This window comes from Parasteatoda tepidariorum, chromosome 1 (assembly GCF_043381705.1).
Source record: "Parasteatoda tepidariorum isolate YZ-2023 chromosome 1, CAS_Ptep_4.0, whole genome shotgun sequence".
Taxonomy (NCBI): Eukaryota; Metazoa; Arthropoda; class Arachnida; order Araneae; family Theridiidae; genus Parasteatoda; species Parasteatoda tepidariorum.
The window spans coordinates 96,640,728-96,654,027 of NC_092204.1; the positions used below are offsets into that span (position 1 = coordinate 96,640,728).

The 13,300-nt window shown below is 30.7% G+C and overlaps 2 protein-coding genes across 3 annotated transcripts in view; one reads left to right on the forward strand and one right to left on the reverse strand.

Moving 5' to 3' along the window:
- Positions 1–12,171, forward strand: part of LOC107437338 (SEC14-like protein 2) — a 48,927-nt gene extending 36,756 nt beyond the window's left edge. The window contains exons 12-14 of one of the 2 annotated variants that reach the window (XM_043045469.2): positions 231–516; positions 2,523–2,653; positions 11,343–12,171. In XM_043045469.2, the coding sequence (XP_042901403.1) occupies positions 231–516; positions 2,523–2,638 (402 nt within the window). In that variant the 3' untranslated portion in view covers positions 2,639–2,653; positions 11,343–12,171. Of the gene's footprint in view, positions 1–230; positions 517–2,522; positions 2,747–11,342 lie in introns of those variants that run through there. The other variant, XM_043045468.2, reaches the window with a different exon arrangement.
- The window catches only part of LOC107437337 (retinal-binding protein), a 38,827-nt gene continuing 31,788 nt past the window's right edge, over positions 6,262–13,300 (reverse strand). Inside the window, exons 11-14 of the mRNA XM_016049297.4 lie at positions 12,828–12,928; positions 11,360–11,518; positions 9,086–9,260; positions 6,262–7,441 (exon numbers count right to left, since the gene is read on the reverse strand). Of these exons, the coding sequence (XP_015904783.2) occupies positions 7,305–7,441; positions 9,086–9,260; positions 11,360–11,518; positions 12,828–12,928 (572 nt within the window). The 3' untranslated portion in view covers positions 6,262–7,304. The remainder of the gene's footprint in view (positions 7,442–9,085; positions 9,261–11,359; positions 11,519–12,827; positions 12,929–13,300) is intronic.

Sequence of the window (13,300 nt, forward strand, 5' to 3'; positions counted from 1 at the left end):
TATGTATTCGAAGATCTAGACGGAAACGCAGATTACATTGGTAAATTGCGGAAAATGGTTTTCGAGATTAAACTTAAACGTTTTTATACCGTAATGTGATGTGTGTGCGTAATTTAAGTTTCAGGAAAAAATATAAATCATATAATAATAAAACGTGATTGCTCCAATGATCTTTATTTAACCATCAGTGGTAGATGGAAAATTTATTAAAATTTTTTTCACTTCTGCAGATTTACCAACCAGGTCCCATTCCTAAGGAGTATTACCTAAAGAATCAGAATCGATTGAACGCAGAAGACGAGGATGTGAAGACAGTGGTGGTGGGTCGTCGATCTAAACATGCCGTTTCCCTGAAGGTGGAGTTGCAAGGATCCACCATCGCCTGGGAAGTGGATTGCAAGAACTGCGATATTCATTTCTCGCTGCTCTACAAGGACACGATACTCGAATCTCGGAAAATCAACAATGAGTACGGAGTGGAGAAAGGTTGCTATTTGACCACACACACTGGAAACTGTAAGTTCTATAATTTTTTTTGTTATTGTAAACTTAATTTACTGAATTTCAGGGCTGAGGTTCTTGCTACAATAGCTTCAAACCATCCTTTTTGATTTGCACAAAAAATATTTCAATTGTAAAATTTGACAGATTTGATTGAATGAATCGTCTATTAACTACCATTCCTTATTGCACTCTCTCATTGATTTCTATGCTTTGTAAAAATTTTTGTTTCTTGTGCCGATCAGCATTCATATTACTCGATATATTCTGCCAATGTTCAGTGACATTCTCTGATTATTCAGTGATAACCTCAAAACTAAAAGTTATAAAATTAAAATAAGGGTTGGCATGATTTAAATCACTTGATTATTTAAAAAAAATCATTACTTCTAATTCTCATGATATTTTTGCTTTTTAGAAACTATTCATTTATGAATTCATTTCATTTATGAATTCATTCATTTATGAAAATATTTTTTTATGTAATTTATGAATACACTCACTAGGGTGTGATTTTATTGATTGAAGGTTTTATCTAGAGAAATAATGAAATGGGCATGTATTTTAATTAATTAAATAAACAAAAAGGATTAAATATGGATAAAAGTTTAGTAAAACTTTCCATATCGTAAGTAAAATAATTTTTTGTTTTATAAAAACATATTTTAATTATACCCATGTAAATAAAAGTACTTACGAAACTTATTAAAAAAGTAGTTTGTATGTATAATTAATGAAGAAAGATTTGTTGTTCCTGGGGAAATTTTAGATAATTGATTTTTTCTCTCCATGTTTTCTGGTCTAAATTAATTTATTCTTCATCTGGTAACAAATTATGTCTTTGTCTTAAATTTGTGACTGTACTAACATTGAGCAAAAATAATTAAGATTTTATTTATTCAGTGATTAATTTGTAATTGGTATATAATTATTTTAAAGTATATTGAGCATTATTAATATATTTGATCGGACTTATCTGGTAAATAGAAAAAAAGAAAAAGAAAGCATGGTTTGAACATATAAAAAATATATAATTTAAATTTTAAAAAATCTTTTTTTATTATTATATTAATATGATTACGGTAATACCATACGATTTACTTTATTATAGAGAAACAATACTTTTAGACTGACGCTTTAAGTTTTGAATCATAATCAAAAATAATAACGTAGTAAATGCAGAGAAAAATATTTAAAAGGGAAGATAAATAAATATTACTGATAAATAAGTTACAACTTTTATGTTAGTGAACTGATGACAGCCTATGATTCGTTTAAATATTTTTTGATATTTCTATCCAATGAGAATAGATGAAAATGTAAAAAACCAATAATCTTTTTATGAAAGACAAAGGAATAAAATGCGTGACATTTATTCATCTGTAAATCTTGCATACCAATTATTATTTAATTGGGTATACTATAGCCTACGTCACAGATCGTGTTATTCCTACTAAATTTAACTAGTAAACAGCATTTTCTGCGAACCTGATTTCTAGCAACAAGTAATAGCATCAAACGAAGTGTCTTGTTTATAAGTCGCTACTCGCCAGGTTGGAATTGTATTAGTCTAGTTCCTTTGGAAATAATTTATATTGTTGTTTTACCGAAGTTTATGAATTTAGTAAGCATATTTAAAACTCAGTTTATTAATTAAACTAAAAGGTAAATGTTATTCCTAGTAAGTGGAAGTAGTTGTGCTTTTTTCATATTATACCCAATAGCAACAGCTTTTGTTATCAAATTCCTTATAAGAAATAATAAAAAGGTTAACTGTTTAGTATTATGGTCTAACAAACAATTGCCGAAAAATCACACTACGCAAGCTGGTTTTCATGCAGAGAAGTGTAATTTTTCAGCAAAAGTTTGTAAACTTTTTATATTTCATGAAGAATTTAGTGGACTAAACATTTTCATGTATGAAACGTTTAGCCAATGTAATAATTCCATGGTAAAAAAAAAACTATTTAAAAAAAATTCATTATAGATAGAGTTGTAAATTTTTTTTTTTATATTTTCAGATTCTTTAGTTTTGGACAACAGTTACAGTTTATTTCGGAGTAAAACAGTTCTGTATAAATCTTTTGTTTTCACTCATACAGCTGGAAATGAATGTCCCGAACAAAATGGTTGTTAATATCCTTATTATAAAGTATGTTAAGTTTTAAATATTTGTAATATAAAATGTACCTAAAATTTGTAAGCTAATTTTTTATGTGTACAAAAAATATATTTTACAAGTGAACGTTTATATCATTTTTCAAACATGCATTTTAAATCTCGCATTCTCTCTCTTATAAACATATCTTTCTATTTCATTTCACTATTGATAGATAGATATGTTACGTTCATTGTGAATAGTAAGTTATTATTATTATCAGCAGGTCAATATTAATAATAACCAAAAATGTCGATCAAAGGGAATAATTTAGGTGATTTTATCACATTAACCGGTTATTATTAATAACAGCCAATGAAATTTGGACAATGTTATTCTTTCGCGTTTTTACTGGGGATATTTCCGCATCGTGATCTGCCACGCCAACGACAATCGCAGAGGCGCCAAACTGATATTAAACTGGAGACATTAAAAAAAACATGTAGATGTTTGCTTGGGGGTGGCTATGAGTTATATCCCTACGAGTTGCTCCCTTCCTGTGATTTTTTTTTTTTAGTTTCTCGTGCGCCGCTGCCCGGTAGGGGCCAAAACTTGGCAATTATTCTGCCACAGATCACAATACGGATATCTCCCCTTTTTATTTTTCACTTTGGTCAAAAGAAGCGGTTATTATGAATTTTGACCGGTTAGTATTAATAACAACCGGATTTATCAATTCAACCGTAACACATATACAAAAAGGCGCACCCATTTTTCAATGCTATATAAACCGTATAATCACATTGACCAAACTTCATTGGTTATTATTAATAATAACTGATTAAGAATAATATACAATATTTCTCACTTTGCCGGCCAGGTGGCCGAGTGGTTAGTGTGCCTGACTGCGAAGCCAATGGCTGCGGGTTCGAATCCCGCTCTGGGCATGGATGTTTCTCTCTCACTCTGTTGTCTTCTGATGTGTGAATGTATGAATGCGGCCCACTCTATGAACGGGTATTTGTGGCAGTGTGGCGTGGGTAATGTTGCTCGCCTCCGTGACTTTGGTTCACAGGTGCCCACTGGGAAACGATAAATGAGCAACACTTCCGTCATCTTCTTAGGCGAAGAACGAAAGTTCATGCCTGCCGTTATTAAAAAAGAATATTTCTCACTTTGACCAAAAGATCCGGTTATTATTAATATTGACCGGTTAGTATTGATATAACCTGATTTATTACTTTAACCGTGACATATATATCGATTAACGGAAGCGTCGATTCGAATTTCATTTTTCTGCTGCTAGCAAATTTTCATGAGATAGTTTTATAACCGTCGTTGAACAGCTGACCCCATTTTTCGGGCTTACGACAACTAATGCTCAACTTCGTCGCCTTGTAATTTTGGAACCAATCCAGAAGACAAGGGATCTAATGGATCAAGTATGGGGAGAAATTTGATTGTGGAGGAATTTTTGATGGAACTAACCCGCATTTACATTACATGGGGAGGAAAACCATGAAAACCTATCACGATTAGTCTGATGGCAAGGGGACTTTAGCCCATGATCCGTCTACCACTGAAGATTTGTGGTCTGTGCGAGCCGGCTGAGGAATTCGCTTCGACCAGCAGCCGCTGGGATTCGAACCCGGGACACCTCCTTGTGAGGTCAGTGCACTTTCTCCTGAGCCACCACGACTCAGTCTTGGGTATTAATGTTTGTATGGGTAACAACTCGAAAAAATAGAGGCCAACACATGGTTCTTATAACCACCAACAGCGTATTAATACCCCAAACATAAAATACCCATATTTCAGACTTATATAATTTAAATCTCAAAAACTGAGTCTCAATATTAAGGAAAAAAAAGTTTTAAGTATCAAAAAATCTTTTATCTTTTTGTAATTATTTTTAAGGGAAACTGATTGAAAAGTTATAGTCCACTTTAATTAACAATTAAACTCGTCAAATAAATGTAAAGACTGATTTTTGAAACTTTTCAACATAGATACTTTACTTTAATTTCAATTTTCCGTTTTTTACATATTCAACAACGCCATTAAATTGAATTACTATTGCTTTTTCAATTTACTTCTTTTAGTTTAAAATGTATTATTTACTGTTCCAGATCTGTATTTTCCTTTAACTTAAAGAAATTAGGTGCAATCCCTATATGTGGTCTACCCGAGTAATAAACATTTATTTTTTAATAGTTTTTTTAAATTAAAGGTTAAGGAAAATAGCAGTGTATGGTATACGGCTATTATTAATAATAGCTGTTTATTGCTTTTAATAATAAAATTAATATAGGGTTGGGAGTGACTTTGTTGGTTCACCCAACACTAACTTTATTTTAAGGTTAAGAACCACTGCCCGCCATACCATGCACTAATGTTTTTTAAGGGTTAATGACACTGTCCTGTTTTTTTAAGGTAAATTGTCATTGTACTGTATACTCTACATTACACTGATGCTTTTTTTTTAAAAAAAAAACAAGAATAAAGTGCTATTTCCCTCTTTATTCTATATACTAATGTTTTTCTTAATCTATCCAAACCATTTATTAATAACAGACCATAATGAACTACATAGTTAAATTGTATAGTGGGAAGTAACGAAATTTGTAACAATAAAAGTTCGTTTAGTTCTGACAACAAAAAAAAAACCTTGCAAATATTATTCATTGGCTCGCAAAAGAAAGATTCATATTTCACCTATCGAGAATTAATATAAGCAAATAAGTACATAGTTGATTTTAACAAAGTTGATAATTTGTTTTATTATCCATCAAAAAAGCACCAATATGTCAATGAACAGTTATATTTTTTTAGCTTAAAATGTTAGAGTATTTTCTACTGAGTATTTTAATTAGTATCTGAACCTACATATTCATTTTGGTCAAATCTGAAAAATAAAACCCAGAACATTTGAAAATGCGAATATGTAAGAAACCAAAAATTAAATCCACTCTCACTAGTGGAATATGAGTTTGTACTTGCATATTTCCTTTATTTTTGATAACGCCATTTTAAATCTCGAAATAGTTGAAATTTTTATTTTATTTAAAAAGTCTGATCAGCTGGTGGCAGGAGGCGGCTAGTATTGAATAAAATTTAATTTTATTGTTTTATATATTTTTTTTTGAAATACGTTTTTCACTAAAACCCCCTAAATATCGTAAATTTTACTTAAAGATAAATGTTTAATGCAAAAATATACCATCATAACAAAAAATCATTAAAAAAGGTGATGTTATGAAAAAATTTAAATGAACTGATTTTTTTTATAATTTACATAAAATAAACTTAATTTTCTAGCAAAAAGAATCTAATTCAAATTTTACCATGTCCTATAATTTATAATATTATTTATACTAGTTATAATAAATATAACTAGTCATATATGAGTGTATTCAGATATTAGGACTATCATTCCTTAGCTCTACACAAACTTCAAGCACCATCATTCATAAATGTTGAAAGTTTTTTAACGCATAAAATTTCATAATTTGAAAGGAAATGCAATGAAAACACGGATAATGTTATTTTCAACGAATTCATTCGTTATGACGTCATCATACTTCGAAAACAAATTAAAATTTTTACATCATGAATTTTTACGACATCATTAATTTTTAAGTTTGAATTGTAAGACACCAAAATTCAGGAAAATATTTTTATTTCCAATTTAAAATTTACATCACATAATGTTGTTTTAGATATTAAAGCATGAAAATTTTGAAAAATTCCAATTTGCACAGAAAATTTAAAAATATATCATGGCATAAAATAAGTTAACTTCATATGGCAACATTGAAATTCTTTCAAAATATGTCAGTACACAGACATTTTATTAAATTACTTTTGCATAGCATTATCATGCACTTTAGTCAGTCGTTTACAAGTGCTCATTAACCTTTAGCACAATTTAAGATAAGCACACTTAAAACAATTTAAATTGTTTCCTTGCGCTCTATACTTGCACAATTTAAATTATACTCGGAACGTTGTTTTCCGCCTTCATAGTCTTAATGATCACTTCCCTAATTATACATAAAACCTTTACGATTTCTGAAATTTTATTCAAAAAGTGCTTACATAAAACGATTTGCAGCGAATAAAAGGCAGAGAGTAATTGAAATAATCCCGGTAAAATCATGTTTTTTTATAGCTGTTGCAGAGCAAAATGTTTTTCTTTTATAGCTGTTTGTAAAATCTCTTGAAGAGCATAAATGTTTTTTTTTAAAGCTGTTAGTAAAATATCTTGAGGAGCAAAATGTTTCTTTAAAGTTATTTGAAACCTCTTGGAGAGCAAAAATTTTTTGAGCTGTTAGTAAAATCTCTTGAAGAGCAAAATGTTTCTTTAAGGCTGTTTGTAAAACCTCTTGGAGTGCAAAATGTTTCTTTAAAGCTGTTTGTAAAATCTCTTGAAGAGCAAAATGCTTTTGTTTTTTTAAAGCTGTTTGTAAAATCTCTCGAAGAGCAAAATGTTTCTCTAAAGATGTTTGTAAAATCTCTTCTCTCGAAGAGCAAAATGCTTCTTTAAAGCTGTTTGTAAAATCTCGTGAAGAGCATACTTGTTCTTTAAATCTGTTTGTAAAATGTCTTGAATTGCAAAATGTTTGTATAGCTGTCTGGTCTTTTTTAATTCTTTGTAAGCTCTCTTGAAAGTCAAAAATCGTTTTAGAGATAGCGTTGCATTCCATCAGATCTTCTGCATGACTTCTTTTCTGATGCATTTTGTCATATAATTGTTCGAATCTGTGAGTGGCTCTAAGTTAACTTTGAATGTGACCTCTTTGGAACTCATCCAGCTGTATGTATTGTCAAAGTAGACCACAACTGCAAAAAATGATTATTAAAATTTTTTGAATTTCTGAACACTAATTTCTTGATTACACTTGATATTAATTCATATACAATCAGAAAAAATACAAATATTTCGCTATTCTTTTGGGATTATATAAAAAACATCAAACTTTTAAAACCTTATAACTCCGCAATTTTTTTTTCTAAAAAAAGGAAGTTTTTATTTTTTTATTTTTAGTTAGAAGTGAACGTTCCTGCAAAAACATTAAAATTTTATTACGATTAGTTTTCCTTTTGAATTGAAACATCGTAAATATTACTACAAAACTAATTCGAAATTCATACAAGTGAGACGTCATACTCATTTTCAAACATAAAAGAAAATGGCAATAATATTATAATTCCTTTGCAATTAGTTTTCGCTAAACTCAATTAAATTTCAAAAAAATCATGTACTTTGACACAAAATAACTAAAAAATTAATAACCGCATCATACCCTTTCTATTTTAAAATATTCCTTAAGCTTTGTTTTAGAAATGACCAAAATTTCATATTGTTTTATTTGATACTTTTTAAGTTATGTCAGAGCTATCTTCCGATGCTTCGTCCCATGGCCTAAAATAATATAAATAAGGCCTAAAGTAATTTGCAATAATTTTTAAGAAATATATTTCAACTGTTAGGAATAGAAATTTAAAGAAGTTATTGGCAAAGCTGGCACAAATCTGTCCTAGCTACAGTTTTGAATTAAAAACTTATAAAGCAAAGCTATTACATTTCTGAATCGATATATTCTGAATTATTTATATTTGAGGTAGATACGAACGAGTTATAACTGGAAAAACGGAGTTTTTCTACTACTTTAAATTTTTTGCAACACCCTAGAAATTATATTTAAACATTTTACACTTTAAAAAACGTATGTTTAGATGACCAGCATACTATGTGTTAAGAATATTGCAGTCCTATGTTATGCTTAGTATCTTTCTCATCAAAAATATTCAAGTTGTTTTTTAGAAAAAAGTCATTAATTTTTAAAATATTATTCAGTTTTTAGATGCCGTGGAGACAAGGCGTCTTAGATTTGTAGCCCCGCCACTCATGAATTAAGTGATTTCAAGTGTTTATTGCTGGTTTGGAACCAAGTTAAATGAAATGATTTTTCATAGCAATATTATTCCCAAATGAATAATGCACACTATTTTCTTGTACCTGCTTTCCCAAAATTTTACAAAGCTTGCATTTCTTCCCTGCAAAAGCAAAGTAATTTTTCGTCAAAGAAAGTTTTAAATTTTGACTATAGAATCAACTTTTTTACCATTCCAATTGATTGATGATGAAAATGACAATTTAAATGAAATAAAAAAAGATGAACATTTGAAAGGGCAAGTAAAGAAAATAAGACTCAAAATTTTGATTTCTCTCTCTCTCTTTTTTCACAGTGATTGTAAGAGATATCTGTGCAATATTGCCTAAAAGGTTTGACTTCCTTTATGAGAAAACAAATTGAGGCACTAACATTGTGATGTTGCTATTATCTACAATATTAGTAAATTGCTAATATTGAGATGGTCTGACGCTGACTAATATCAAGGTAACATCTGATGTTACCTTGATATTAGTCTGATCCCTTACCGTTCTTATGATCAGTAGGTAAAAGTTATTCAAGTGCTTACGTGTGCCCGTGAACCAGGTGACAAAACCACCGCTTTCTGGACAGAGATGGCATTGGCTTCGAATGATCGGCACCAGTTGCATCAGTTTCGAGACGTCTTCACCTTTCCTTTTCTGCTTCTCGATGACAACATCGTCGTCCACAAATAAACACACTCCTATGTCGTTTTCTTTAGCCTGTAATAAACAAACAATAGTTCATTCTTCAAAGTGGCAACCAGAGAAATGAACGTAAGAAAACATCTAAATATTAATAACGCTTTTCAACGTCGAGGAACCGACTACATTGATATTGAACTGATTTTCTGGAACTTTTTGAATCATTAAGACAACATTACGTCATCTAACGTTTTCTTTTCACGTTTTTGAAACTAGATAAATGATAACACAGTATTCCATAGTTGAAGAAACATTTAAATGATAACAAGTAATCGAGATTATAATCGTTATCAGTGAAATGATAAAAAGTGCAGTGTTAACCATTTTTAAGTGCAATCATTATAATTTTAAATACACTTTGCCTACAAGAGAAGTTTTTCATGGCAAATTGAAATTCATAGTTAATATTATAATCATTATCAGTGTAATGATAAAAAGTGCAAGGATAATTATTTTCAAGTATAATCATTTTCAAATATAATCATTATAAGTTTAAATACACTTTCCCCCACATGAGAAGCTTTTCGAGGCAAATTGTAATTCATAATTGACATTATTAGTGTAATGATAAAAAGTGTAATGATAACCATTTTCAAGTATAATCATTATAGGTATAAATAGCTCACAAGAGCAGCTTTTTATAGCAAATTCTCTTTCACATCGATTAGTTTTAAAAAACAAAGTAAATTCAAGTAAACCTAGAAGTGTCAAAAGCTGAATAACTGTTATTAAAATGCAAGCAAATTATTGCAGGATTATTTCTCATTCGTGTAATCCTGAATATTTCTGGCATAGTTTGTTTCCATTTTAATATTTTGACATTTTTTTTCTGCACTTGAAGTTTCGTTGTTTACCTTATTTCACTTTCCTCTAAATTTTAAATTACTTATGTAGGTGAAAGAGAATTGGCCATGATGGTTTTCTCCACGGTATAGTGCCCTCTTAAAATAAGGAGATGAATGATAATGATAAGAAAAAACGATAATAAGAGTAAAACAAATTTATTCTAAGAAAGTATGCTTCGGACTGTCTGAATTTTGAAACTTATTTGAAATGTTCGCACTAATTAGTAGGCCCATCTGGGGGCCTTTTAGGGGAACCGGGTTCGAATCCCAGTCGATACGAATTCCACATTCGGCTTGCACCGACCACAGTGCTGACGTGAAATATCCTCAGTGGTAGACGGATCATGGGTTAGAGTCCCCTTGCCGTCAGGCTAACCGTGGGAGGTTCTCGTGGTCTTCCTCTTCATATAACGCAAATGCGGATTAGCTCCATCGAAAAAGTCCTCCACGAAGGCAAAATTTCTCCCAATACTCGATCTAGGAGTTCCCTTGTCTTCTGGATTGGGTTCAAAATTACAAGGCTACGGAGTTGAACATTAGTAGTTGTAAACCCATGAAAAATTGGGTTGGCTGTTCAACCACGGTTATAAAATAAAATAAAATCAAAATCAAGAGAAAAAAGAAACAGCCAAGTACATTATAGCAATTACAAAGAATGCAGCATACCCTTCGTTTCTTCCATTTTTCTTTAATTGATTTCAAAAACATAGTAATTGGTATTTAATTCTAATATCGTTAGTACGAATGTTGATGTTTTGTTAAAGGAAAAGGCTTGGAAGCGAAAACATTAAATAACTGTATTTCTTTAAAGAAAGATGGAACAAAATTCTTACACAAATATTTTCAGAAAGGTGCGTATACGAATTTTTGTAACGCTACTAGGAGTTAAGTCTGGCAATACGGCTTGTTGAATTCCATATGCATAATATTTTCAAATATTATTAATTCTTGCAATGTGACAGATAACCCAAGAAAATGCTTGATTCGCGAAAATGCTCGAAAAATTCGCTCATAGGCATTGCGTATAAAACGTTTCTCGCAGTTTTCGTTCTTAAAATATCTTTTTAGAATCATTATCAAAAATAAAGTTATAAAAACTTACATTTTAAGATTAACAAATTTATACTTACGTAAAAATATAATGATAAATATATCTGACGAATCATTATCATGATCCATCAGAAATTATCATTACCAGAGTGAGAACTGATTAAACCAAATTTATTTGTATGCAGAGAGCTGTATTTTGTTGCAGACATTTTAGTGTCTTACCTGAAACTGATAAGTGATGAGCGTCCTCTCCTGGACCATAGGAAACCGAAAACTGACTGAAGATCCGGCAGCGACAGTACAGTGGATCACTCCGTCTTCTGTCGGATCCAATAAATTATCTGGATAGTAGGACTGAGGAATCTCACCACCAAGACCAACCTGCGGAAAAATTATACTTGGTTTAAACATATCGCTTATAATAGTAAGAGATGTAATGCTCCTTAGCAACAAAGTACACCCTATTGGGCAAAATGTAATTGTAAACAATTATTTAGTAATCAAAATTACTTATTAGTAAGACCCGGATTTTGATGCCATTTGCATTTTTGGACATTTTTTGTCCTTTAGAGCATTTTTGTGGATTTATAGGGCAGTTTTTCTTTTTAATTTTGGGGCCTATTTTGCATTTTAAAGCATTTTTTAAGCTTTTTGTTAATTTTTTCCAATTTTCATTATTTAATACATTTTTATTACATGAAATGCAATATTTGTCTTATAATTTTAAATTTCATAATATTGTAGCTCTCAATACCACCTGCATGTCATTATGTTATTGATTGATATAAAATCTTTAGAAGTAATTCTTTGGTTCTAACTTTCCCATTTTCCCTGATTTGTATAGTTTAGAACATCGCAATTTTCTAGGAAATTTTCTTATCCAGGAATAAAAATTTACTTTCAGACAAGAGACGCTCGTTTACATTTCAAAATATAAAAAAAAACATTTAATAATCCTATGTAATTCTGATATTTAGTAATATTATGAGATAGAAATTGTTATTTTCATTAAAGTTTCCATACAAAAATGAAAATGTTTTGGATTCAATATATTTTCCTCTTTTTTTGTTATTTTAGGATGTAAAGCATATTTTTCAAACTTTAATGAACGTAGAACAAGTATTGCACTGCTTTATATTTTTTGAAATGACTCATAATAATTTTAAAGAGTAAAACATTGTTTTAGTTTAATATTATACGTTAATAATAAAACGAATATTAAAATACTTTAAATTATTATTATGTAAATACATTACAAATGCCTGGTAGTGAAAATAAAAAGAAAAACAGCAGCGGTCGCCATAGCAACGCATGCGCACTGTTTACTTTTACTTTTGAACACAGTTGAAAAGTGTATGAACGCCATCAATTCCAAAGCAAGACCCATTTTACCAATTGGTAAAAAAAAAAAATTTACACCGTGTAACTGATACACTTTACAAAACAACAAAATGCAACCTATTGGGCAAAATGCAATTCCAAACAATTACTCGGTAATTAAAATTACTTATTAGTCACCAAACTTAAAGTCATATTACGTTTTTAAAAAGTTAGGAATAACGTTAGTGAAATATCAGCTTCAGAATTCATAGCAACAAACAGGAAGCTGTTTTACGAAGAAAAAAAATTGACACCACGCAGCTGGTACATTTTACAAGACTGTGCAAGTCAATTAGAAAACAAAACTTACTAATTGTTTGCCTAAAGGATCATCTCCTTTCTTCCTGCCTCCCAAATAGACTGGAAGAATATCTGCGTCTATGTGTTTCAAAAGCTCTTCCTGAAAACCATCTGTAAAAAGAATATATTGCATACATTTATTACGCATCAGAGAAGAAATGAAGACAAATTTATTACTGAGGATATTTTAGGTGGATGATTTAGAATGATGGACCAGGATGCGCAACTACAAACTACGTAGTCCCGCAGAGGACTGATCGTGAAGACACGGTTCCCAGTGGAACACCGAAGTCAAGCATCACTGCCTGCTGTCGGTAAGCGAGTGGGTGATCACTTTGAACGGCCTACGTAAGGACCGAGGGTACGCGGTATATGTTCTCGTTAAACTGTTCTACCGTAAAGTGCTCGACTTCGCGCGCTGGTCGCTTGGCTACCAAAGCGACGGAGGTGCCATCTCCTCTGCAGAGGATCGAAATTGTGATG